Below are 22,468 nucleotides of genomic sequence, written 5' to 3' on the forward strand. Positions count from 1 at the left end.
CGTTTGTTATCGGTGAGAAATACTGACGTTACCGTTGATTTCTTATATAGGCTTTTGTTTGGGAATTAATATTCTGAAAAACACTTGTACGAGAGTCATTCTTTCCTTTCTCCCCTCTACCTCTCTCTTGCGATCATGATGATAATTCTGATTGCGTTCCTAATGCTGACGTGTCCGGCAATCGGAAACTCCGTGCCACAAGCGTGCCTGCGTTGTGGAACTGTCCTTCCTGATGAGTTCTCGTCCATATTCCCATGGAAAGAGAACGTGTCAGGAGAGAGACTGCTCCGTAGGAGGCGGAGGAGGGGTTGGCAGCGACCCCTGGCTCTGAGGGGGGCATTCTGTGGGAAAGCCGCGTGGCGGGGTCCGCGGGGTCATAGGGCACGGGGCTCGGGGGCGAGCTCAGTGGGGTCAGAGGGCACACAGCGTGGGGGGCGGTGGGCGTTCCTGGGGCAGGGGCAGTGCCTGGCCTGGTGAGGTCCAAGCCGCTCGGCTCCCCAGGCCTGGCCGGTGCCGCCTGCCTACAGGTGGTGGTTTGATAAAAAAGGAAAAACGTGAACTGGAAGACGGACTACAGGGCCAGGTGGAGTGAACGGAATGACTTCCCCTTAGTGTCTGGCGCGTCCCCCGGGCTGGCGGGGGAGGGAGGGACGGGCTGGCGTCCCTGTGATGCTGGCACGAGGGCTCTCCCGGGAGAGGGCCAGCCTGCGTCCCAGGCGCCAAGTCCCACGTCCCCAGTGCAGGGCGTGCAGGAGGCAGCCGGTCCGTGATTCTCTCTCATCATCGATGTTTCTCCCTCTCCTTTCCTCTCTTTTTGAAAAAGTCCCGATTTTTGGAAATTTGTCCCACAGCATTTTTTAAAAAGTCCCGATTTTGGGCAAGGATTTCCAAAAATCGGGACTTTTTCAAAACACCACAGGACGTGGGACAAATTGTTAAAAATCGGGACTGTCCCGCCAAAAGCGGGCTGTCTGGTCACCTTAATCCATATAAAATTTAATATTAAATATAATTTCAGAGAGGAAGGGAGAGAGAGAACATTGACGATGAGAGAGAATCGTGAATCGGCTGCCTCCTGTGCGCCGTACACTGGGGATGGAGCCTGCAACTGGGGCCTGTGCCCTGGCGGGAATCGAACCCTGAGCTCCTGGTTCCTGGGTCCACGGAGACCCCTGGGCGGGCCTGGGGGCTGGGTGATATTTCGAAGTCGGCCGGGGTATCATCTCCAGTTTTGTTCTTTTGCTCAGGATTGCTTTGGCTGCTCCCGGTCTTTGTGGCTTCCTATGAGTTTTAGGATAAAAAAAAAGCATTTCTGCGAAAAATGCCGCCTCCGTGCCGGAAGGGACTGCGGTGAGGGGCAGAGGGCTTTGGGGAGGTGGACATTCGGCCGTGCTCCTCCTCCGCCCACGGCCAGGGGGACGGTCCGGCCGGCCCTGGCCCGCCCCGGGCCCAGCAGCGCCTCTGGGCTGGGCGCCCCGTTACCGTTACGTTACGGGCCGGTGAGCGGCCTCCCGCTGCCCTGGGCCTGGGCCGCGGCCGCCGTGGGGGCAGGACAAAGCCTACACCTCCCGTTCCGGTCCTGATGCTGCTGACTGCGGTTTGTGTTTGTGCCGCGGGTGGGGGTTAGGGCGCGGCCTGGTCTCCGCGCAGGTGACGCCCCGCCCCGCTCCTCCTGCGCCCGCGCCCCTGCGCGCTCCCAGCGGGGAGGGGGGGAGGGAGGGTCCCGGGAGGAGCGGGAGGTGATGGGGAGGAGGGACCCGCATCCTCGCGCCCCTCCCCTCCCCTCCCTCCTCCCCGGGACCCTGCCTCCCTCCCTCCCCGCCCGGGAGCGCGCAGGGGCGCGGGCGCAGGAGGAGCGGGGCGGGAGCGGAGCCCGGACCCGGAGCCCGGAGCCCGGAGCTCGGACCCGCACCCCGCAGCCCGGACCCGCACCCCGCACCCCGCACCCCGCACCCCGCAGCCCGCAGCCCGCAGCCCGCGATGCGCGGCGGCCATGGCGGGGCTCGGGCGGCCGTGCGCGCTGCTGCTGGGCCTGGCGCTGCTGCTGCCCGCCGCCCGGCCCGGCCGCTCCGACCTCAGCCTCATCCGCCCGCGCCCGCCGCCCGGCCCCGACCCGGACCGGGACCAGAACCCGGACCAGGACCCGCCCGCGGCCTCCGCCTCCCCGTCCCCGGCGCCAGGTGGGTCCCCGCCCCGCCCCGCCCCGCGGCCTCCCCTGGGCACCCCGGCCCCCTGGGCACCCCGGCCCCCTGCGCCCCGGCCCCCTGCGCCCCGGCCCCCTGTGCACCCCGGCACCCTGCGCCCCGGACCCCCTGCGCCCCCGACCCCTGTGCGCCCAGGCCCCCTGCGCCCCGGCCCCCTGCGCCCCGGGCCCTTGCACCCCGATCCCCTGTGCGCCCAGGCCCCCTGCGCCCCGGCCCCCTGCACCCCGACCCCCTGGGCACCCCGACCCCCTGCGCCCCCGGCCCTTGCGCCCCGATCCCGTGTGCGCCCCGACGCCCCTGCGCCCCGGCCCCCTGCGCCCCGGCCCCCTGCGCCCCGGCCCCCTGCGCCCCGGCCCCTTGGGCCTCAGTTGATCTTTTTCTTTCTCCCTCTTCCTGAGTGATTCCCCTGCGGGGCTGTGCACACACCACACACCATACACCACACACTCACAGACACAGATACACACACACACACTCACACACACACACACACTCACACTTACACACACAGACACACACACTCATACACACACACTCACACACACACACACACACACACGCACACACACACACACTCACACTCATACACACGCACTCATACACACACACACACTCACACACACACTCACACTCATACACACACACTCACACACACATACACACATACACTCACACACACACACACTCACACTCATACACACACACACTCACACTCATACACACACACACTCGCACTCATACACACACTCACACACACACACTCATACGCACACACACTCATACACACTCTTTCACACGCGCACGCACACACGGCTGTCACAGCCTTCAGCACCTGCTCTCAATCCGTTTCTGTCCTACAGACGGTGATCCTCAGGAGACACCCCCCGCCTTGTCCCTACTCCGTGGCCTGCGGGGTCACGTGTGGGCACCGGAGGAAAAGAGGGAGGGAAAGCCCAGAATGCTTTCCGTTTATTTATCTCCGTATTCCGGGAAGGTGCGGGTGGTTTGCAGAATCCCTCCGGGAAGCCGTGTCACCCACCATGAGGGGAGGTGTTGTCACCCACCATGAGGGGAGGCCATGTCACCCACCATGAGGGGCTGCGATGTCACCCACCATGAGGGAGGCCATGTCACCCACCATGAGGGGCTGCGATGTCACCCACCATGAGGGAGGCCATGTCCCCCACCATGAGGGGAGGCCATGTCACCCGCCATGAGGGGAGGCCATGTCACCCGCCATGAGGGGAGGCCATGTCACCCACCATGAGGGGAGGCCATGTCACCTACCATGAGGGGCTGCGATGTCACCCACCATGAGGGGAGGCCATGTCACCCGCCATGAGGGGCTGCGATGTCACCCGCCATGAGGGGCTGCCATGTCACCCGCCATGAGGGGAGGCCATGTCACCCGCCATGAGGGGCTGCCATGTCACCCGCCATGAGGGGAGGCCATGTCACCCGCCATGAGGGGACGCCATGTCACCCGCCATGAGGGGCTGCCATGTCACCCGCCATGAGGGGCTGCGATGTCACCCACCATGAGGGAGGCCATGTCACCCACCATGAGGGGCTGCGATGTCACCCACCATGAGGGGAGGCCATGTCACCCGCCATGAGGGGCTGCGATGTCACCCACCATGAGGGGCTGCGATGTCACCCGCCATGAGGGGCTGCGATGTCACCCGCCACAAGGGGATTGGTGATGGGGGAGAGGGAGGGCAGGGAGGATGGAGCCGGGGATGCTGGCCCCCTGACCTGTTGGGGGAACTCAGGAGGCAGGTCCCCGCCCATGTCACTGGCCTCGCCCTGGCTGATCCTCGGGAAGAAAACCCAGCGATGGGTGGGAACGGGCTGAGGCTCCGCAGAACCGGGCGAGGGAAGCATGTGTGTTTGCGTCCTGCCCGTGTGCTCCATGCGTGTGCTCCCCACTTGCGGGAAGGAGGTGTTTACAGAGGAGGTGGCCCAGGCCCCCGCCAGGTGGAGACACCTTCATGGGGTTCATTCACCTGTCGGGGTGCCCTGAGTGTACCAGAGCCACCCCAGGCACCTGGCCGGGACGGAGACACATCAATCGGGTGCCCTCACCTGTCAGGGTGCCCTCACCCGTCGGGGTGCTCTCCCTGTCGGGTGCTCTCAGGTGTCGGGTGCTCTCACCTGTCGGGGTGCCCTCACCCGTCGGGGTGCTCTCCCTGTCCAGTGCTCTCACTTGTCCGATTCTGAGCATCCCTCACATCCCTCTCAGCAGTGCCTGACGCTCCCACGTGGTCCCAGCTCGGGGCACCGTGGATGGGCTTTCCCGCGGGGCCTGTCCCGGGGCTGAGGCCTGGTCGCCGGCGTCTGAGCCGTCCACTCACGTACCGACGAGAAGGCAGGATGACGGAGGCACATCCATCACCCGGTTCCTAGGGAGAGTGTGGGAGTGTGGCCGGCTGGGCTTGCAGTGTGTTTCCATTCTGTTTATCTCTGGGGAACAGTGAGCGGTTGTGGCTGTGCGTGTGGATGTGTGAGGAGGGTGTGTGAGGAGAGTGTGTGAGGAGGGTGCGTGTGGATGGGTGAGGAGGGTGTGTGAGGAGGGTGTGTGTGGATGGGTGAGGAGGGTGTGTGAGGAGGGTGTGTGTGGATGTGTGTGGATGTGTGAGGAGGGTGTGTGAGGAGGGTGTGTGAGGAGGGTGCGTGTGGATGGGTGAGGAGGGTGTGTGAGGAGGGTGTGTGTGGATGGGTGAGGAAGGTGTGTGAGGAGGGTGTGTGTGGATGTGTGTGGATGTGTGAGGAGGGTGTGTGTGGATGGGTGAGGAGGGTGTGTGAGGAGGTTGCGTGTGGATGTGTGTGGATGCGTGAGGAGGTTGCGTGTGGATGCGTGAGGAGGGTGTGTGAGGAGGGTGTGTGAGGAGGGTGTGTGAGGAGGGTGAGGAGGGTGTGTGTGGATGTGTGAGGAGGGTGTGTGTGGATGGGTGAGGAGGGTGTGTGAGGAGGGTGCGTGTGGATGGGTGAGGAGGGTGTGTGAGGAGGGTGTGTGAGGATGTGTGTGGATGTGTGAGGAGGGTGTGTGTGGATGGGTGAGGAGGGTGTGTGTGGATGCGTGTGGATGCGTGAGGAGGTTGCGTGTGGATGCGTGAGGAGGGTGTGTGAGGAGGGTGCGTGTGGATGCGTGAGGAGGGTGCGTGTGGATGCGTGAGGGGGGTGTGTGTGGATGCGTGAGGAGGGTGTGTGAGGAGGGTGCGTGTGGATGGGTGAGGGGGGTGCGTGTGGATGCGTGAGGAGGGTGCGTGTGGATGCGTGAGGAGGGTGCGTGTGGATGCGTGAGGGGGGTGTGTGTGGATGCGTGAGGAGGGTGTGTGAGGAGGGTGCGTGTGGGTGTGTGAGGAGGGTGTGTGAGGCGCGGCCCGGGACATCTGTGTGTGTGCAGGGCGGTGGGAGCCCGCAGGCTGCCCTGCGGTGCGGGAGCTGAAGGAACCACGGCCGGGGCCAGCCGAGCCCACAGGTTCCCCCTGAGCTTTGCTGCCCTCAGAAGCGGCTCCCGGCCAGGCCCGCCGAGCTGGAGGCGGCTCTCCCCTTGGGGTGTCGGCTGGGGCGTCGGGGTGTCAGTTGGGGTGTCGGCTGGGGTGTCGGTTGGGGTGTCGGTTGGGGCGTCGGTTGGGGTGTCATTTGGGGCGTCAGTTGGGGCGTCGGTCGGGGCATCGGTGCGTCGGTTGGGGTGTCGGGGTGTCGGTTGGGGTGGGGGTGTCGGTTGGGATGTCGGGGGTCGGCGGGGCGTCCGTTGGGGTTCGGCTGGGGCGTCCGTTGGGGGTGTCGGTTAGGGTGTCGGTGGGGGTGTCGGTTGGGGCCTCGGTTGGGGTGTCGGTCGGGGCGTTTGGGTGTCGGTTGGGGCGTCGGCCGGGGCGTCCGTTGGGGTGTCGGCTGGGGTGTCGGTTGGGGTGGGGGTGTCGGTCGGGGCGTCGGTTGGGGCGTCGGCTGGGGTGTCGGTTGGGGTGGGGGTGTCGGTTGGGGCGGCGGGGTGGGGCGTGCGTTCGTTGGGGTGGGGGTGTCGGTTGGGGTGTCGGTTGGGGCGTCGGTTGGGGTGTCGGCTGGGGTGTCGGTTGGGGCGTCGGTTGGGGCGTCGGCTGGGGTGTCGGCTGGGGCGTCGGCCGGGGCGTCGGCCGGGGCGTTGGTTGGGGTGGGGGTGTCGGTTGGGGCGTCCGTTGGGGCGTCGGCTGGGGTGTCGGTTGGGGCGTCGGTTGGGGCGTCGGCTGGGGCGTCGGCTGGGGCGTCGGCTGGGGCGTCGGCTGGGGCGTCGGCTGGGGCGTCCGTTGGGGCGTCGGTTGGGGCGTCGGCCGGGGTGTTGGCGTGAGGGAGGCAGCACTTCACGGCGAAGGGACAGTGTCCCCGGCCTGAGGCCTCCAGGAGAGCCGCGGTTGGACATCCCTCCCACATTCCGGGCCTGCTGGTTCCTAATTGCTCACCTCCTTGCCGCCTGGGGGCCCCCAACTGCCCCCATCGTGCTGGCCTGGTTGCCTGATCTCCCCCCCCCCCCATGGCCTCCCCCTGGGGGTCAAGCCTGCGGCCGAGCCTGTGCCTGGCCAGAGGGGACCGGTAGCCTTTCGGTGCTCGGATGACACCCAGAACCTGCCACCTGCCAGGCAGGGAGCTTCCCGGCCAGATCACCCCACAGGGGGGCGCACCCCGATGTGTCTCCATCCTGGCTGGGTGCCGGAGTGAACCACCGTCTGTGCACCGTCCGTAACGTTTCTCCCATGCACACCGTGCCCTCGGCTCTCAGAAGCCGTCTTCCTGCTGGATCACAAGCTCCATGTCAGCACCCGCTTGGTTCTGGGCACTGTGTGTTAAACCACAGGCTGGGCACAACGTCCCTGCACACATAGGGTCCTAGGCCTGCCTGCAATCAGGGCTGAATGGGGGCTGCCAGCCGGGGCCTCCTTTCCTTCGTTCTCCACCACCCCCTGGTGGTCAGCTCATGTCATAGTGAGTGAACTCCCGGTCTCCCAGTCAAACCAAGGGGACACTTGGCACATGAGCCTTTTATATATATATTGATATATAGGTTGTTCTGTATTTCTTTAATACCTAGAAGAACACCTGGTGTGCCTAGGTAAGCACGGGTTTGTTGAATGAATGGATGGATGGATGAATGAATGGATGGATGGATGGATGGGATGAATGGATAGATGGATGGATGGATGGATGGATGGATGGATGGATGGATGGATAAGTGAATGGATGGATGGATGATGGATAGTTGGATGGATTAATGAATGGATGGATGAATGGATGAATAAATAGATGAATGAATGAATGAATGAATGAATGGACAAGAATGCTGGTGTCAGCCCAACCAGTGTGGCTCAGTGGTTGAGCTTCAACCTTTGTACCAGGAGGTCACAGTTTGATTCCTGGTCAGGGCACAGGCCCAAGTTGCAGGCTTGATCCGCCAGGGTGGGGTGTGCAGGAGGCAGCCGATCAATGATTCTCTTCCATCATTGATGTTTCTCTCCCTGTCCCTTCCTCTCTGAAATCAATAAAAATATATTTTTAAAAATACTGGCACCAGGGTCCCTTTCGCTGATGTAACCCCTTGTGAAATTCTTCTTGGAATTTAGCAGGGGATATAGCAAAACAAGGAAATGTCAGGTGGAAGTGTTTTTAAGTAGAGGTTATAAATACATGTATAAACTTTGGATTTTAGCTGATGTCAGTGTTGGTCTTATGCTGACCAGAGCCGACTGATGGTACCAACACCAGAGTCCCGCCCCTGGAAAATTCTGGCCCCTGAGCACCGATAATCCTCTTACGGCCGGGAGGCATTAGCCTCGGAATGGCTCTGCCTCCGGTGGGTGCCGATGCTCCGGACGGTGTGTGCAGAAGCGAAGGGCTTTTCTCGGTGAAATTTAGAAAGCGATGGCACACACAGGGGGGGGAGGGGGGGGGGGGGGGGGGGGGGGGGGCTGCGCCAACAGCGGAGAAACGAGCCCCAGGCCCTGGAGAGTGCCCTCTCTCGGGGTTTTCCGATTCGGAGACGACGTCTGTCTGGGCGTGAGAACGAAGAATGGGGTTAGAAGGATTCGGCGTGGCCCCTCCTTGGGCGGCGTCTTGTGCGCCCAGAGGCCGCTGGCTCGGTTCCCCTCAGGGCGCGTGGGAGGCAGCGAATGGATGTTCCTCTCTCACATCGATGTTCCTCTCTCCTCCCCCCTCCTCTCCCTGCCTCTCTCTCTCAAACCCACGCATTTGGGTGAGGATTAAAATAAAACAGGAAGTAAACGGGACAGCAGGCTGTGAGATTTAGAGAAACCGGGGTTTAAGAGCCACGAGTGTCCGTGCTCTCACTGCCTCACCCAGCGCCCTCCGAGGAGCAGTGGGGGGAAGGCCAGGCGGAGGCCTCGGCAGGGTTTTCTCCCGGGGGGAGGGGGCCGCTCCGGGGTCTCGGATGCACCAGGCTCAGCTGTTAACACGGATGTGTGGCCGGGAGGAACACGTATGTGCGAGGTCCCGGAGCTGGTGGCTGAGGCCAGAGTCATGCTAACTCTGCCGGCCGGCCGGGGGGCGTGAGGCCCGGGGGCGGGGGTTCCGCCCCAGATCCTCCGACAAGGGGGATCCAGTGGTCTCCCGGGGCAGTGAATGCCCTCGCGGAGGGAAAGTGTGCTTTTACGGTATTATAAACATATTTTGATTGTACATCTCACCGATACATATTTTTAAACTTTTTATTCTGGGAAATGTGAACACTATAGGAAGCAAACAAAGTAGTATTTAGATTAACCAAAGGACTTGTATGCATATATCATAGCCCATGGACACAGCGATGGTGGGTAAAGGGCAGGAATGAAGGGGACATCTTTCCACAATGAAGACAAATGAAAAACCCGTGCGTGTCTCAGCTTTGACCAAGGTTACCTTCAGCTGGGACATCTGTGCCCACCCCTCCACCCATTCCCACCTCGCCGGTTCTTTCTCCCTTCGAGGTAAAACACGCCCATGGGTGCCCCCTCACGTACTGTCTGACAGATGGTGTCCCCTGTGACCAGCACTGATTGGAACACAGAACTGGCCCGTCACCTCGCTGCGCCCGCCTGCCCCCCGCCCCCCGCAGTGCCTCCTCTGACCCAGAGGCCCCTCCGAGGGCTTTCCCCCGCGTCCTCCCGTGAACGCACGTGGATCGGACTCCGTCCACTGTCCGCGGGCTCCCCTGTGGTTGTCCGCTAAGTGGAGAGTCTTGGACAGACTCTCTTTTCAGGAATGAATGCTGCTGCACCGCAGACGGAATCCTGTTTATTTTCTGGAACAGACGTCCGAGGAGGAGTGAATGGCTTCTCTCTAGTGTTGCGGTCGCTCCAGCCCTAGTGGAGACCGCTGATGGATTAACGTATTGATTAGCGTATCGATCAGGCTGGGGAACCGTGTTCTGGGAACGTCGGGCCTTTGAATTTTCCAGTTGGCCTGGCCCCTTGCCTCCAACCACTTTACGATTTTCTGATGCGAACGGCACTTACAGCTGAGATAACACGTGAAGGGGTTTTGATGGAAAAGGGATGAAGGATGGAATGAAGGGGATGGAGGATGGAATGAAGGGGTGGAGGATGGAATGAAGGGGATGGAGGATGGAATGAAGGGGATGGAGGATGGAATGAAGGGGTGGAGGATGGAATGAAGGGGATGGGGGATGGAATGAAGGGGATGGGGGATGGAATGAAGGATGCAGGATGGAATGAAGGATGGAGGATGGAATGAAGGGGATGGAGGATGGAATGAAGGATGGAGGATGGAATGAAGGGGATGGAGGATGGAATGAAGGGGATGGAGGATGGAATGAAGGAAATAGAGGATGGAATGAAGGATGGAGGATGGAATGAAGGGGGTGGAGGATGGAATGAAGGGGGTGGAGGATGGAATGAAGGGGATGGAGGATGGAATGAAGGGGGTGGAGGATGGAATGAAGGGGATGGAGGATGGAATGAAGGATGCAGGATGGAATGAAGGGGATGGAGGATGGAATGAAGGGGATGGAGGATGGGATGGGGGATGGAATGAAGGGGATGGAGGATGGAATGAAGGGGATGGAGGATGGAGGATGGAATGAAGGATGGAGGATGGAATGAAGGGGATGGAGGATGGAATGAAGGGGATGGGACATGGAATGAAGGATGGAGGATGGAATGAAGGATGGAGGATGGAATGAAGGGGGTGGAGGATGGAATGAAGGGGATGGGGATGGAATGAAGGAGGAGGATGGAATGAAGGGATGGCGGATGGAATGAAGGATGGAGGATGGAATGAAGGGTATGGAGGTGGATCACTGAAGGGGATGGAGGATGGACTGACGGGGTGGTGGAGGATGAATGAAGGGATGGAGGATGGAATGCAGGATGGAGGATGGAATGAAGGGGATGGAGAATGGACTGAGGATGTGAGGATGGCCAGAAGGGGGTGGAGGATGGAATGAAGGGGGTGGAGGATGGAATGAAGGGGATGGAGGATGGGATGGGGGATGGAATGAAGGGAGCCCGTGACCTTACAGAGGGCTCCGTGACCCCCAATGTGTGGAGTTCAGGAAGAATGGAACCTGCCGGGAGGCTGTCCTCCTCCTCCTGTGGCTCCACCTCACGTCCTGTCCCCGAGCTCCTGCGGGGAGTGGGGTGTGTGGGTGCTGATGCAGGGACAGGCTCTTGGGGCCTGGGGCCGCTCCCCCCCCCCCACCCCCGCAGGGCCGGAAGGTGGGGTGTGAGGGGAGTGGGGTTCGGGTGGGGGTGGGATGGGGAGGGTGCTGACGCAGGGACAGGCTCTTGGGGCCTGAGGCCGCCCCCCCCCCCACAGGGCCGGAAGGTGGGGGTGTGAGGGGAGTGGGGGCTCGGGTGGGGGTGGGATGGGGAGGGTGCTGGCTCCAGGGACAGGCTCGGGGCCTGAGGCCGCTCCCCCCTGCAGGGCTGGAAGGTGGGGGTGTGAGGGGCTCGGGTGGGGGTGGGATGGGGAGGGTGCTGGCTCCAGGGACAGGCTCGGGGCCTGAGGCCGCCCCCCCCCCACAGGGCTGGAAGGTGGGGGTGTGAGGGGCTCGGGTGGGGGTGGGATGGGGAGGGTGCTGACGCAGGGACAGGCTCGGGGCCTGAGGCCGCCCCCCCCACAGGGCCGGAAGGTGGGGGTGTGAGGGGCTCGGGTGGGAGTGGGATGGGGAGGGTGCTGGCTCCAGGGACACGCTCGGGGCTGAGGCCGCTCCCCCCTGCAGGGCCGGCGTTCTCGCTGAAGGTGCAGGTGAATGACGTGGTCAGCCGCCAGCCGCTGCATCGGGCGGCCGTCGAGGTGTTCGTCAACCACACGAGGACCATCGCCACGGTGACGGGCGGCCGGGGCGCCGCGCTGCTCCGCGTGCCCTTCGCGCCCGGCCTGGGCCTCACCGTCCTGGCCCACAAGCTGGGCTACGTGCTGGCCCCGCTGGCCTGGCGGCCCGGCCGCATGCCCAGTGAGCGCGGGGGCAGGGGAGGCGGTGGGGGGGGCATCCCAGCCGCCCTCCTGGGGCCGGGCTCCGGGAACGCAGCGGGTGTCGGTGTGATCGTGTGACGGGCGTTAGAAAGGAGTTTCTAAGGGTTTCCTCTCCTTTCAGATGTACGTTACTGACCTCCGAGAGGGAGGGAGAGGGAGAGAGGGGGAAACATCCGTAACGAGAGAGTCGTGGACTGGCTGCCTCCTGCATGCCCACACTGGGGATCTAGCCCCTCCTGGCTCCTAGGTGGGCGCTCAGCCCGGCCGGCTTGGCTCCCAGTTTGCTGTTCACCCCTTTTTAGGGCCTCGCTGGCTGGCGCAGCGCCCTGCGTGTCTGCCTCCCCCGCCCCCCCTGCCCCCTCCCGCCCCCTCCCCTCCCACCCCCCTGCCCTCCCCACCCCCTCCCCGCCCCCAGCCTCCATAACGCCTCTCCCGTGTGCTGTATCTCACAGTCTACTCGTCGCTGACCCTCTCGCTGTTCCCGCAAAGCCCGGCGAACATCTGGCTGTTTGACGACACCGTTCTGATCACCGGAAAGCTGGCCGGTAAGCGCAGCGCCCCTTTCGGCGGGCGGTACGGGCCCCCTCCTGGCCGTGGCTCCTGACCGTGGCGGCCCCGTGGCTCCTGGCCGTGGCGGCCCCGTGGCTCCTGGCCGTGGCGGCCCCGTGGCTCCTGGCCGTGGTGGCCCCGTGGCTCCTGGCCGTGGCGGGCCCCCGGCTCCTGGCCGTGGCGGCCCCGTGGCTCCTGGCCGTGGAGGCCCCGCGGCTCCTGACCGAGGCAGCCCCGTGGCTCCTGACCGTGGAGGCCCCGTGGCTCCTGACCGAGGCAGCCCCGTGGCTCCTGACCGTGGCGGCCCCGTGGCTCCTGGCCGTGACAGGCCCCGTGGCTCCTGGCCGTGGCGGCCCCACGGCTCCTGGCTGTGGCGGACTCCGTGGCTCCTGGACCCGTGGCTCCTGGCTGTGGCGGACTCCGTGGCTCCTGGCCGTGGCGGCCCCGTGGCTCCTGGCCGTGGCGGCCCCGTGGCTCCTGGCCGTGACAGGCCCCGTGGCTCCTGGCCGTGGCGGCCCCGTGGCTCCTGGCCGTGGCAGCCCCGTGGCTCCTGACCGAGGCGCGAACCTACGTGGACCGGGCTGTTCTTTCTTCCAGAGGCCAAGTCCCAGCCCCGCGTCCAGTTTGCCAAAGCCTCCATCGCCCTCCCGGACAGCCACCACTTCAGCAACGTGACGGGCTACCTGACGGTGCTGCGGCAGTTCCTGAGGACGGGCGGCGCCCCGTACGCGGCCGGAGTCACGCTGAGCAAAGCAGGTGCTGCCTCCCCCAACGGGAGGCGTCTGGAGAGGGGAGAGCCGGGCCCTGGTCAGAGCCGTCAGGGCGGTGTGGCTGGGCGCTCGCTGAAGCTCTGGGGCGGGGGTGGCACCTCGGAAACACGGCCTGTGGTGAAGAGGCCACAGCACTCCGCCCCTCGCAGGCCGGGGAGAAAGTACGCAAAGCCCCTGCATACCCTGTTCCAGGCCTTTCCTAGAAGTAAGGTGACCAGCCGGGCTTTAAAACACTCCACATTTTTGGAAAGAATCTTTCCAAAAATCGGGACTTTAAGATGCTGTGGGATGCGGGACAAATGGTTAAAAATCAGGACTGTCCCGCCAAAAGCGGGACGACTGGTCACCTTACTAAAAGGGGTCAAGGCAGGGGTGGAAGACAGTAGTAATGATTGTTGTGTGACTCTGTCAATTAAAAACTACATTTAGCCCTGGCTGGTGTGGCTCCATGGATAGAGCGTCGGCCTGTGGACTGAAGGGTCCCAGGTTCGATTCCAGCCAAGGGCACATACCTGGGTTGTGGGCTCCATCCCAGCAGGGGGCGTGCAGGAGGCAGCTGATCCATGATTCTCTCTCATCCTGGATGTTTCTATCTCTCCCTCTCCCTCCCGCTCTGAAATCCATAAAATACATTGAAAATAAATAAGTAAGTGACATATTTAAAAATGGAGATGGGACTTAGAGAAATTGGCACACGTCCTTTATGTGTGGCCTTCTGTCCATCCTCATCGAATGGGTGAGGCGTGTCCAGAACGGAGAGCTCTGGCTGATGGAGAGGAACGGGTATCGGGGCCCTGAGAACAGTGCTCGTGTGGAGCTACAACCCGGGCTTTGGGTGAGATTTAAGAAGTGGCGTCTTCCCAGGTTTCGAGAGCATCGAGCTGACGCCCCTGGCCGCGGTGTGTGTGAAGATGTACTCGGGGGGCCGGGAGCTCCAGGTGGCCGGCTCCGTGCAGCTCTCGCTCCCCCTCCTCCACACCCAGGACGTGCGGGCGGGGGACCACGTGCCCGCCTGGACCTTCGACATGGACACAGGTGCGTAACGCGCGCGCGAGGCGGTCTGGCCGCCTCCCGGTGAGGTCTGGCCTCGGGAGCAGGTCCCTGCACGCTCGTTGCAGCTTCGCTGAGTGTCCTTGACGAGGGAAGTCTGTTTCTGTGGAGAAAAGAGTAACGCAAAAGGCCACACATGGAAAGCAGCCCTCTCACCAGGGTTGTGTCTGAGCACACCCCTTCCTTGGGCCTCAGTTTCCTGCACGGGGAAAGAGAGGTTGCTTGCAATCACTTGGAAGAAGATCTTGTTTTGAGCCCTGATTTCAGATGATTCCTTCTGGTGAAGGCCTTTTTCTCTACTGCACCTTCCAGCGAAAAGAATTTTTTTGGGTTGATGTATCATGTATGCAAACACTGCATACGCTGTCCCTGCTTAATGGGAATCCCAGAACAGGCGATAGATAACCAACCCCCTGCTGATCAAGTCGGATTTCATGATTCACATCCTTAAGATAATCTCAATAGGCACAATCTACTCTAATAAAAGAGAAAGATGCAAATTGACAATACCTCCACAATGCCCACCAGCCAATTGGGAGTGAGTATGCAAATTAACCCAACTAAGATGGTGGATTAATTTGCATATGCAGGCACCTCGTGGCTGGGGGTGGGGCAGGACACTTGCATCATCGCCATAATGATGATGTAGGCATTCTGCAGCACCCGAGCAGCTCAGGGCCTCTGGGTAGGAGCGCAGGTGGTGCCGGCAGCCAGGGGAAGGAAGGCCCATACTTGCAGGAATCTTTGTGCATCGGGCCTCTAGTTTAAATATATTTTTACTGATTTCAGAGAGGAAGGCAGAGGGAGAGAGAGATAAAACATCGATGATGAGAGAGAATCACTGATCTGCTTCCTGCACACCCCATACTGGGGATCGAGCCCACAACCCAGGCATGTGCCCTAACCTGGAATTAAACCATGACCTCCTGGTTCATAGGTCAACACTCAACCACTGAGCCATGCTGGTCGGGCTCAGCAGGCACCATTTAAACGTTATTTGGAAGAGTTATGATTTCCTGAAACATTTCGTATGTCTTTGCAATGGTTTTACTTTGTGCAGTTGTGACGAATCTTTCACATTATTTATTGAACGTGTTATCACCATCGGTGCTATAGTACCATGTAACCTGCGATGTATATAGTATCCCACGGTGACCTATGGCTCCGGTTTTCATCATTTTTGCGAGAGCCCTGCTTGCACTCTGTGCACGGCCCCCAGCAAACGCTCGTCGCTCTGCGGAGGCTGAGGGCGGCCTTTCCCTGCCCTCCTCTCCAGGCGCCTGGGTCAGCCATGGCCGGGGGACGGTCAGGGAGGCCGACAGCCACTTAGTGTGGACGTACGACGCACCGCACCTGGGCTACTGGATGGCGGCACCCCTCCCGGGAACGCGAGGTACGTGGACGTGGGACAAGCCGTGTGAAAAGCACAGCCCGCAGCCACTGGCCCTGACACAGCTGACCTCGCCTCAGCGCGCTCCCCATAAGAAGAGTTAGGCTCCGCGAACTCCCAGGTCTCTTAGCTACGAGAGCTGGTGAATGTGAGGTTTGTTCAGGCCAAGTCTGTCCTCTCTCCTCCCTCTCTCTCCCCCTCTCTCTCCTCTCTCTCCTCTCTCCCTCCCTCTCTCTCCCTCTCTCTCTCTCCTCTCTCCCTCTCTCTCTCTTTCTCTCCCCTCTCTCTCTCCTCTCTCTGTCTCCCTCTCTCTCCCTCTCTCCCCCCCCCCTTCTTTTTTTTTAAGTGAGCCAGGTCTTTTCAGTAGCTGTAGCTGTGGCAGGAGTTAAACTTTCTCAGGGAACACCATCCATAGATATAGAACATCTGTATGTATCAAAGCCTAAGCGACTTCTGAACGTTTAACCGTCTGACCAGTAGCTATGATGCAGGATGACCACCAGGGGAAAGACACTTTGACCGGTAGCTATGATGTGCACTGACCGCCAGGGGGCAGATGCTCAATGTAGGAGCCAGCTGGCCAGCATAACTCTTCTTAAAGAAAGAAAGGCCTTCCAGCCTGCTGCAGGTGGGCTGGCTGCACAGGCCTGCTGCCCTGGGGTGAGGACGGAGGTGGGGGGGACTTGGGGGTGGGGCTGGGGGGAGCCTGGGGACGGGGGTGGGGACGGGCAGGGGTGGGGCGGGACTTGGGTGGGGGTGTGGATGTGGGTGGGGCCATAAATGGAGTTGCCTCCTGGCTTCCCTGCAGCCAGTGTTGCCAAGGCAACTTCCCGGCATCTGCTCTTGTCTCCTTCCTCCTCCTGTAATCGTGGATTTGCATCTCCAAAAACAAAGCAAAGCAAAACCGTCAGTGCCGCTCTGCGGTGTTTTGGGTGGGGAGAGTGAAAGTTGAACGTGTAGGTCATCCCTCCACCCACTCGGTGCCAGAGCTGATCCTGGCCCAGTGTCCGCTCCCGGTTGGGAGGCGACTGATGGCGGCTGTTCCAGGCCGGGCAGGACCGTCTCAGCACCCACGCTGACCAGGACACACACCCACCGGGACCCGGTGACGCCCACACGCCTTTCTCCGCGGCGCCCTGTCGTCGCCCCATCCTGCTGCCTGCTCATTTGAAGACTCAGTTTTTCCGAAATTAAAAAAAAAAAAAAGGTTTTAACTTCCATAGTTTTATTGACAGTCTTTGCATTTTATTATTTTTATTTTTTTAAAATATATTTTATTGATTTTTTACAGAGAGGAAGAGAGAGGGGTAGAGAGTTAGAAACATCGACCAGCTGCCTCTTGCACCCCCTCCACTGGGGATGTGCCTGCAACCAAGGTACATGCCCTTGACCGGAATCAAACCTGGGGCCCTTCAGTCCACAGACTGATGCTCTACCACTGAGCCAAACCGGTTTCGGTAGTCTTTGCATTTTAAACTGCTCCAGTAACAGGACATTTTAAAAATTGAATTCATTGGGGTGACATTGGTTGATAAAACCGGACAGGACTTTTTGTAAGTGAAGCTGGAACGTGGTCGTCGCCCAGGAGAACGGTAGCCCTTCGCCTTGCAGGTCAGAGGGCTGTTCTCCGTTCTGACCTCAGTGCTGACGCATGATTATTCAGAAACCACAGGGGGCGGCTTTTGTTCCTCACGAGGCGAAATAGCACGCCGCCGCCCTGCCAGCTGTCCGGCCTCACCCGCTCCCGGTCTGCAAATGGAATGAAATATTGATGAGAAAGAGCAGTTAATATTTAATGTAACTCAGCATCATTTCATGTCTGATAAAAACTGCATGCGGAGCACTGGGCTTTTATAGAGAAGTATTCCTCTTTTTTTGGCATTTTTATTTTTATTTTATTTTTACTTTACCTCATTTTTTAATATGTATGATTTTTATTGATTTCAGAGAGGAAAGGAGAGGGAGAGAGGGATAGAAACCTCAATGATGAGAGAATAATTGATCAGCTGCCTCCTGCACGCCCCCCACTGGGGATCGAGCCCACAACCTGGACATGTGCCCTTGACCCGAATTGAACCCAGGACCCTTCCTTCAGTCCACAGGCTGACGCTCTATCCATTGAGCCAAACCAGCCAGGGCTATTTATTTATATTTTAAATAATTATTTATTGTGAAAAGTATTGCATATGTCCCCTTTTCTCTACCATTGACCCCTTCCAGCCCACCGCTGTCCCCTGACCCAGCCTCCACCCCCCATTGTCCGTTTTCTACGTGGACCCTGCATGTGTGCACACAGGTCTTTCTTTGGTTGATTAGCTCTCTTCTAGTTAATCTACCTGCTATAAAGAGGAGCCCGCCCACCGCCCCCCACCTGCCCCCCGAGACCCCAGACCTGTTCCCTGCTTCCACGCCTGGATCTGCTCCGTTCATCAGTTTACTTTGTGGCTTAGAGAGAAGAGTCCCTTCCCCTAAACAGACACCGGAAACAGCCAGCTTACACGCTGACCATTAGGAGTTGTAAGAGCTGAGTGCTTTTCTGAGACGGATGTTCGGTCTGCGCTTCATGTGGGAGAAGCCTGCGGGTCAATCAGGTGCTGGAGGAGAAGGGAGGTCCCCCAGGGCTGACCCGGATCCCGTCGCTGCTCCTGCTGCTGCTGCTGCTGCTGCCGCCACTGCCGCCAGCGAGTCCCGCCGGGGCGCTATGCCTGCGGACACCGGGCAGCCTGAGTGGCACTGCCTTTGCAGGCACTGACCCGGCGGGCGCCTGACATAGGCACCGGCCCCTCTGAGTCCGTTCTCTGGCTTCTAAACGGGGACTTGGGTGTGGCGACCCCTTCTCTCCGCACACCTGGGAGGCAGTGAGAGCTCCTGTCCAGCTGAGGTGGCCTGGTCACCCAGCCGGAGCTGCCGAGGGGCACGTGGCCATAGGGGTCTGTGTTTATAATGAACCTTAAGGAGAGTTCTCTCTGAAAACCAGAGAGAAAACAGCCTCCGGCGAGGGGTACAGAATAACGACGATAAAGGGTGCATTTCCTGTTTGCTGTTTGCTGTTTATACCGAACCCAGGCCCGGGCGCTGGTGGAGAGCCCGGGGACATGGCTGCCTACCACACGGCGTTCCTGACGGCCATCCTGGGGGGCACCGTCGTCATCGTCGTCGGCTTCTTCGCGGTGCTGCTGTGCTACTGCAGGTACACGCGTGTGCGGGCGTGCGTGCGTGCACACCCCACGCCCGCCATTATGGGGTGGCCACGTGTGCTGTGCGTGTGCTGTGTGTTACAAAGTGTGGGCTTGGGAGTCGGTGGTTTTTTTTTTAAAATTTAATAAACCTTTATTCAGATTATTACAATTGTTTCTCCTTTCCCCCCCATATCTCCCCTCCACCAGTCCCCCCCCACCTTCTCTTACCTCCCCCCCCTGTCCTCAGCCATAGGTGTACAGTTTTTGTTCAATCTCTTCCCAAACCCCTCATTCTCCTTTCCCCCCGAGAACTGTCAGTCCACTCCCTCTCTGTGCCGCTGATTCTATTAAAGTCCCCAGTTTATTCTGTTCATCTGAGTTTTTATTCCCTTAGTTTTTAGATTCACTTGTTGATGGATACCTATTTGTTGTTCATAATTTTTATCTTTTTCTTCTTCTTCCTCTTCCTCTTCTTAAAGAACCCCCTTCAGCATTTCATATAATTCTGGTTTGGTGGTGATGAACTCCTTTAGCTTCTTCTTATCTGGGAAGCTCTTTACCTGACCTTCAATTCTAAATGATAGCTTTGCTGGGTAGAGTAATCTTGGTTGTAGGTTCTTGCTATTCATCACTTTGAATATTTGTTGCCATTCCCGTCTGGCCTGTATAGTTTCTGTTGGGAAAACAGCTGACAATCGTATGGGTGCCTTGTAGGTAATTAACTGTTTTTCTCTTTCTGCTTTTAATATTTGTCTTTTGCCCTTGGCATTTTAATTATGATGTGTCTTGTCCTCTTTGGATTCCTCTTGTTTGGGGTTCTCTGCACTTCCTGTACTTGTAAGTCCATTTCTTTCACCAGGTGGAGGAAGTTTTCCGTCACTATTTCTTCAAACAGGTTTTCAGTATCTTGCTCTCTCTCTTCTTCTGGCACCCCCATAATTCTGATGTTGGTACACTTAAAGTTGTCCCAGAGGCTTCTTACACTATCTTAACATTTTTGGATTCTTTTTTCTTTTTGTTTTTCCTGTTGAGTGTTTTTTGCTTTTTTGCATCCCAAATTTTGACTTGATTCTTGTGATCCTCTAGTCTGCTTTTAGATGTCCATGCTGCGGGCTGGTGAACACTGTGGCCCCCCTCTCTCCCCAGGGACAGGTGTGGGCCCCCCCAGAAGAGAGACAGGACCATCACCAAGCTGGAGGCCCTCCGCAGGGACCAGACCACGTCGACCACGCACATCCACCACATCGGCTCCGTCCAGGCCGCCCTGAGGGCCGAGGACCGGGCCGCGCCCCGCGGCGCCAGGAGCCCCGCGCGCAGCCCGCAGCGGCCCGGCCCAGAGGGGCGCCTGGCCGTGGTGAGGACCCAGGACCATTTCAGACTCTACGGGGAGGACGTCTCCTTCCTGTCCGCCCGCCCCAAGGCGTGCCCCGGAGCCCCCACGCCGGCCCCGGAGCCCCCGCGGGGGGACGCCCCGGAGGAGGCGCTGAGGCTCCTGGCGGGCCCCCCGGAGGGGTACGCGGAGGGGTACGCGGAGGGGTACGGGCTCCCCGAGCCGCTGCTGCACCTGTACCGCCCCCCGCTGGCCCTGCTGCGCAGCGCGGACCTGCTGGCCCCGGAGCCGCGCCCGGAGGCCAAGGCGGCCACGCTGCCCCGGAAGGGCGAGCCGGGCGGCCGCGGGCCCTTCGCCCAGACGCTGCCCACGGCGCCCGGGCGCCCGCCCGCCGGCCCGGAGGAGGGCGCGCCCCGCGGGGGCCCGCCGAGCCCGCCGCCCGGCGCCGCCTGGGCGCGCTACCCGCGCAGCCTGCTGGAGTCCGTGTCGGTGCCGGGCACGCTGAGCCGCGCCGTGGTGGTGGCGCCCCTGGCGGCCGCCGAGCTGCAGGGCGTGTCGGAGCAGACGCTGCGGGAGCTGAGCCGCGCCCGGCCCTGCCCGCACCCGCGCGCCTGGTTCGTGTCCCTGGACGGCACGCCCGTGGCGCCCGTGCGCCACTCCTTCATCGACCTGCGGCGCGGCCGGCGCGGCCGGGGCCACGACCACGACGCCAGCCTGGACTCGGGCGTGGACCTGCGGGAGCCGCCGGCCCGCCGCCCGGAGCGGGAGCGGGAGCGCACCTTCCTGCGCGGCGCCCGCCCCGGCCCCGCCGACCCCGACCTGAGCTCCAGCGAGAGCGGCACGGCCGTGTGCTCGCCCGAGGACCCCGCGCCGGAGCCCGCCGGCCCCGGGCACCCCGGCCCCGGGCACCCCGGCCCCGGGCACCCCGGCCCCGGGCACCCCGGCCCCGGGCACCCCGGCCCCGGGCACCCCGGCGGGGAGCCGCGCGCCCCGGAGCCCCGCGCCCGGAGCCGCGCGCCCCGGAGCCCCCCGCGGGCAGGCGGGACCCGGGGGCCGGCGCCTCGCCCACCGGGAAGCGCGGCCGCCCGCCCCTGGCCAAGCGGGACGGCAAGGCCAGCATCTGGAGGAAGCGGGAGGAGCGCCCGCTGCTCCCCATCAACTAGCCCGGCCCGGGCTGGCTGGGGCCCCGCCGCACGCGGGGCTCATTCTCCTGCCTTTTCTGGGGACGTGACCGCAACCCAGGGTCATGCCGTCCACCGGAATCCAACCCGCGCCTTCCAGTCCGCAGGCCGACGCTCTGTCCACGGAGCCGCACCGGCTTCCGCTCCTCCTGGTTTCCGGTGTAAGGTGCAGCAGGAACTTTTGTTTTAAATATGTCTTTATTGATCTCAGAGAGGAAGGGAGAGGGAGAGGGCCATCCATGGCCCGCCCGCCTCCTGCGCGCCCGTCTGGGGATGGAGCCACAGCCCGGGCTGTGCCCTGACCCCTGGTTCGAGGTCAGCGCCCACCGCTGAGCCGCCGGCCGGTCCAACGTGAACTGAGGCGAGGCCGCCGGCCCCGCGGGCCTGAGCGGAGGGGACGGAAGCGGACTCCGCGGAGGGCGGTGCCGGGACCTGCGGCCCCTCCTTCTCTGTCCGGGCTGCGGTGGAGCAGACGCGCGTCCAGGGCGCGGAGCAGCCCCGCGGGGCACCTCGTCTGGGAAGGTGGGCTGGCAGCCTCCCCGCCGGCTCCCTCAGGAGGGCGCTGTGCAACGGCACCCAGGCTGCTGCCCTGGGGAGGGCGCCCCGCGCGGAGGGTGTCCCGTGCAGCCGGGGGGGAAGCCATGCCCGGGCGTCCTCGTGTGAAATCTCCGCTCTGTGCCCACCGCCCGCCCTGCACACCGCGGGCCAGTGGCCCGGATGGATGTCTTTCTAGAGGTCAGAGGCCACACAGCCTGTTTGTGTTGTGGCTGCAAACAGCACGTATATTGTGTCAACCTCCAGCCAACCCCACACGCACCTGCGATGGCCAAGAAGCCCCTTGGTTGCTAGAGAGGAAAAGTCCAGAGCCAGCGGGGAGGTGAGGATTGTTATTTAGAAACCTGAGAAGTGGATGCTCCGACGTCACATTTTTATTTTAAAGTCCCCTTTTTCTTCCCTCAAAAGTGAAATGAGCTTAGCGGTCCATGAAACTTCACACCGATCCAGAGAGAGACCCCACCGAACGTACCTTTAGTTTCAACTCTGATACATGGAAGCTAACATCAGTTCTAAGGCATGCCTTTTATTGACAAAAACTCTGACACTAAAATGCTATTAAACTTGACTTAAAAAAAATCAATGATGTTTTTTATGAACATTAAAAAATTAACAGAGTGTGTGGAACTAGAGGAAATAAATTGCAGTTTTTTAAAAATACATTTTATTGCTTTTTTACAGAGAGGAAGCGGGAGAGAGAGAGAAACATCGATGAGAGAGAAATATCAATCAGCCACTTCCTGCACGCCCCCTATTGGGGATGTGCCCACAAGCAAGATACATGCCCTTGACTGGAAA

General features: G+C 60.9%; 1 protein-coding gene across 1 annotated transcript; it reads left to right on the plus strand.

The window, feature by feature from the left end:
• Window positions 1-1,869: 1,869 nt before the first annotated feature.
• On the plus strand, window positions 1,870-22,357 carry FAM171B (family with sequence similarity 171 member B). Its single transcript, XM_045581610.1, has 9 exons — window positions 1,870-2,180; window positions 11,413-11,646; window positions 12,119-12,211; window positions 12,813-12,971; window positions 13,850-14,020; window positions 15,312-15,428; window positions 18,492-18,615; window positions 19,751-20,884; window positions 20,974-22,357. The coding sequence occupies exons 1-9, from the start codon at window positions 1,994-1,996 to the stop codon at window positions 21,095-21,097; spliced, it is 2,343 nt and encodes a 780-aa protein (XP_045437566.1). The 5' UTR covers window positions 1,870-1,993; the 3' UTR covers window positions 21,098-22,357.
• Window positions 22,358-22,468: the final 111 nt, after the last annotated feature.

This window comes from Pipistrellus kuhlii, unplaced genomic scaffold, assembly GCF_014108245.1.
Source record: "Pipistrellus kuhlii isolate mPipKuh1 unplaced genomic scaffold, mPipKuh1.p scaffold_m20_p_142, whole genome shotgun sequence".
In the NCBI taxonomy this organism is placed as follows: Eukaryota; Metazoa; Chordata; class Mammalia; order Chiroptera; family Vespertilionidae; genus Pipistrellus; species Pipistrellus kuhlii.

Excerpts from the sequence above, each read along its gene's own strand:
- FAM171B (XM_045581610.1), top strand. The coding sequence starts at position 1,994 with ATGGCGGGGCTCGGGCGGCCGTGCGCGCTGCTGCTGGGCCTGGCGCTG. Across the intron at positions 11,647-12,118 it reads GCGGCCCGGCCGCATGCCCA|TCTACTCGTCGCTGACCCTC; the intron begins GTGAGCGCGGGG and ends TGTATCTCACAG. Across the intron at positions 12,972-13,849 it reads AGTCACGCTGAGCAAAGCAG|GTTTCGAGAGCATCGAGCTG; the intron begins GTGCTGCCTCCC and ends GCGTCTTCCCAG.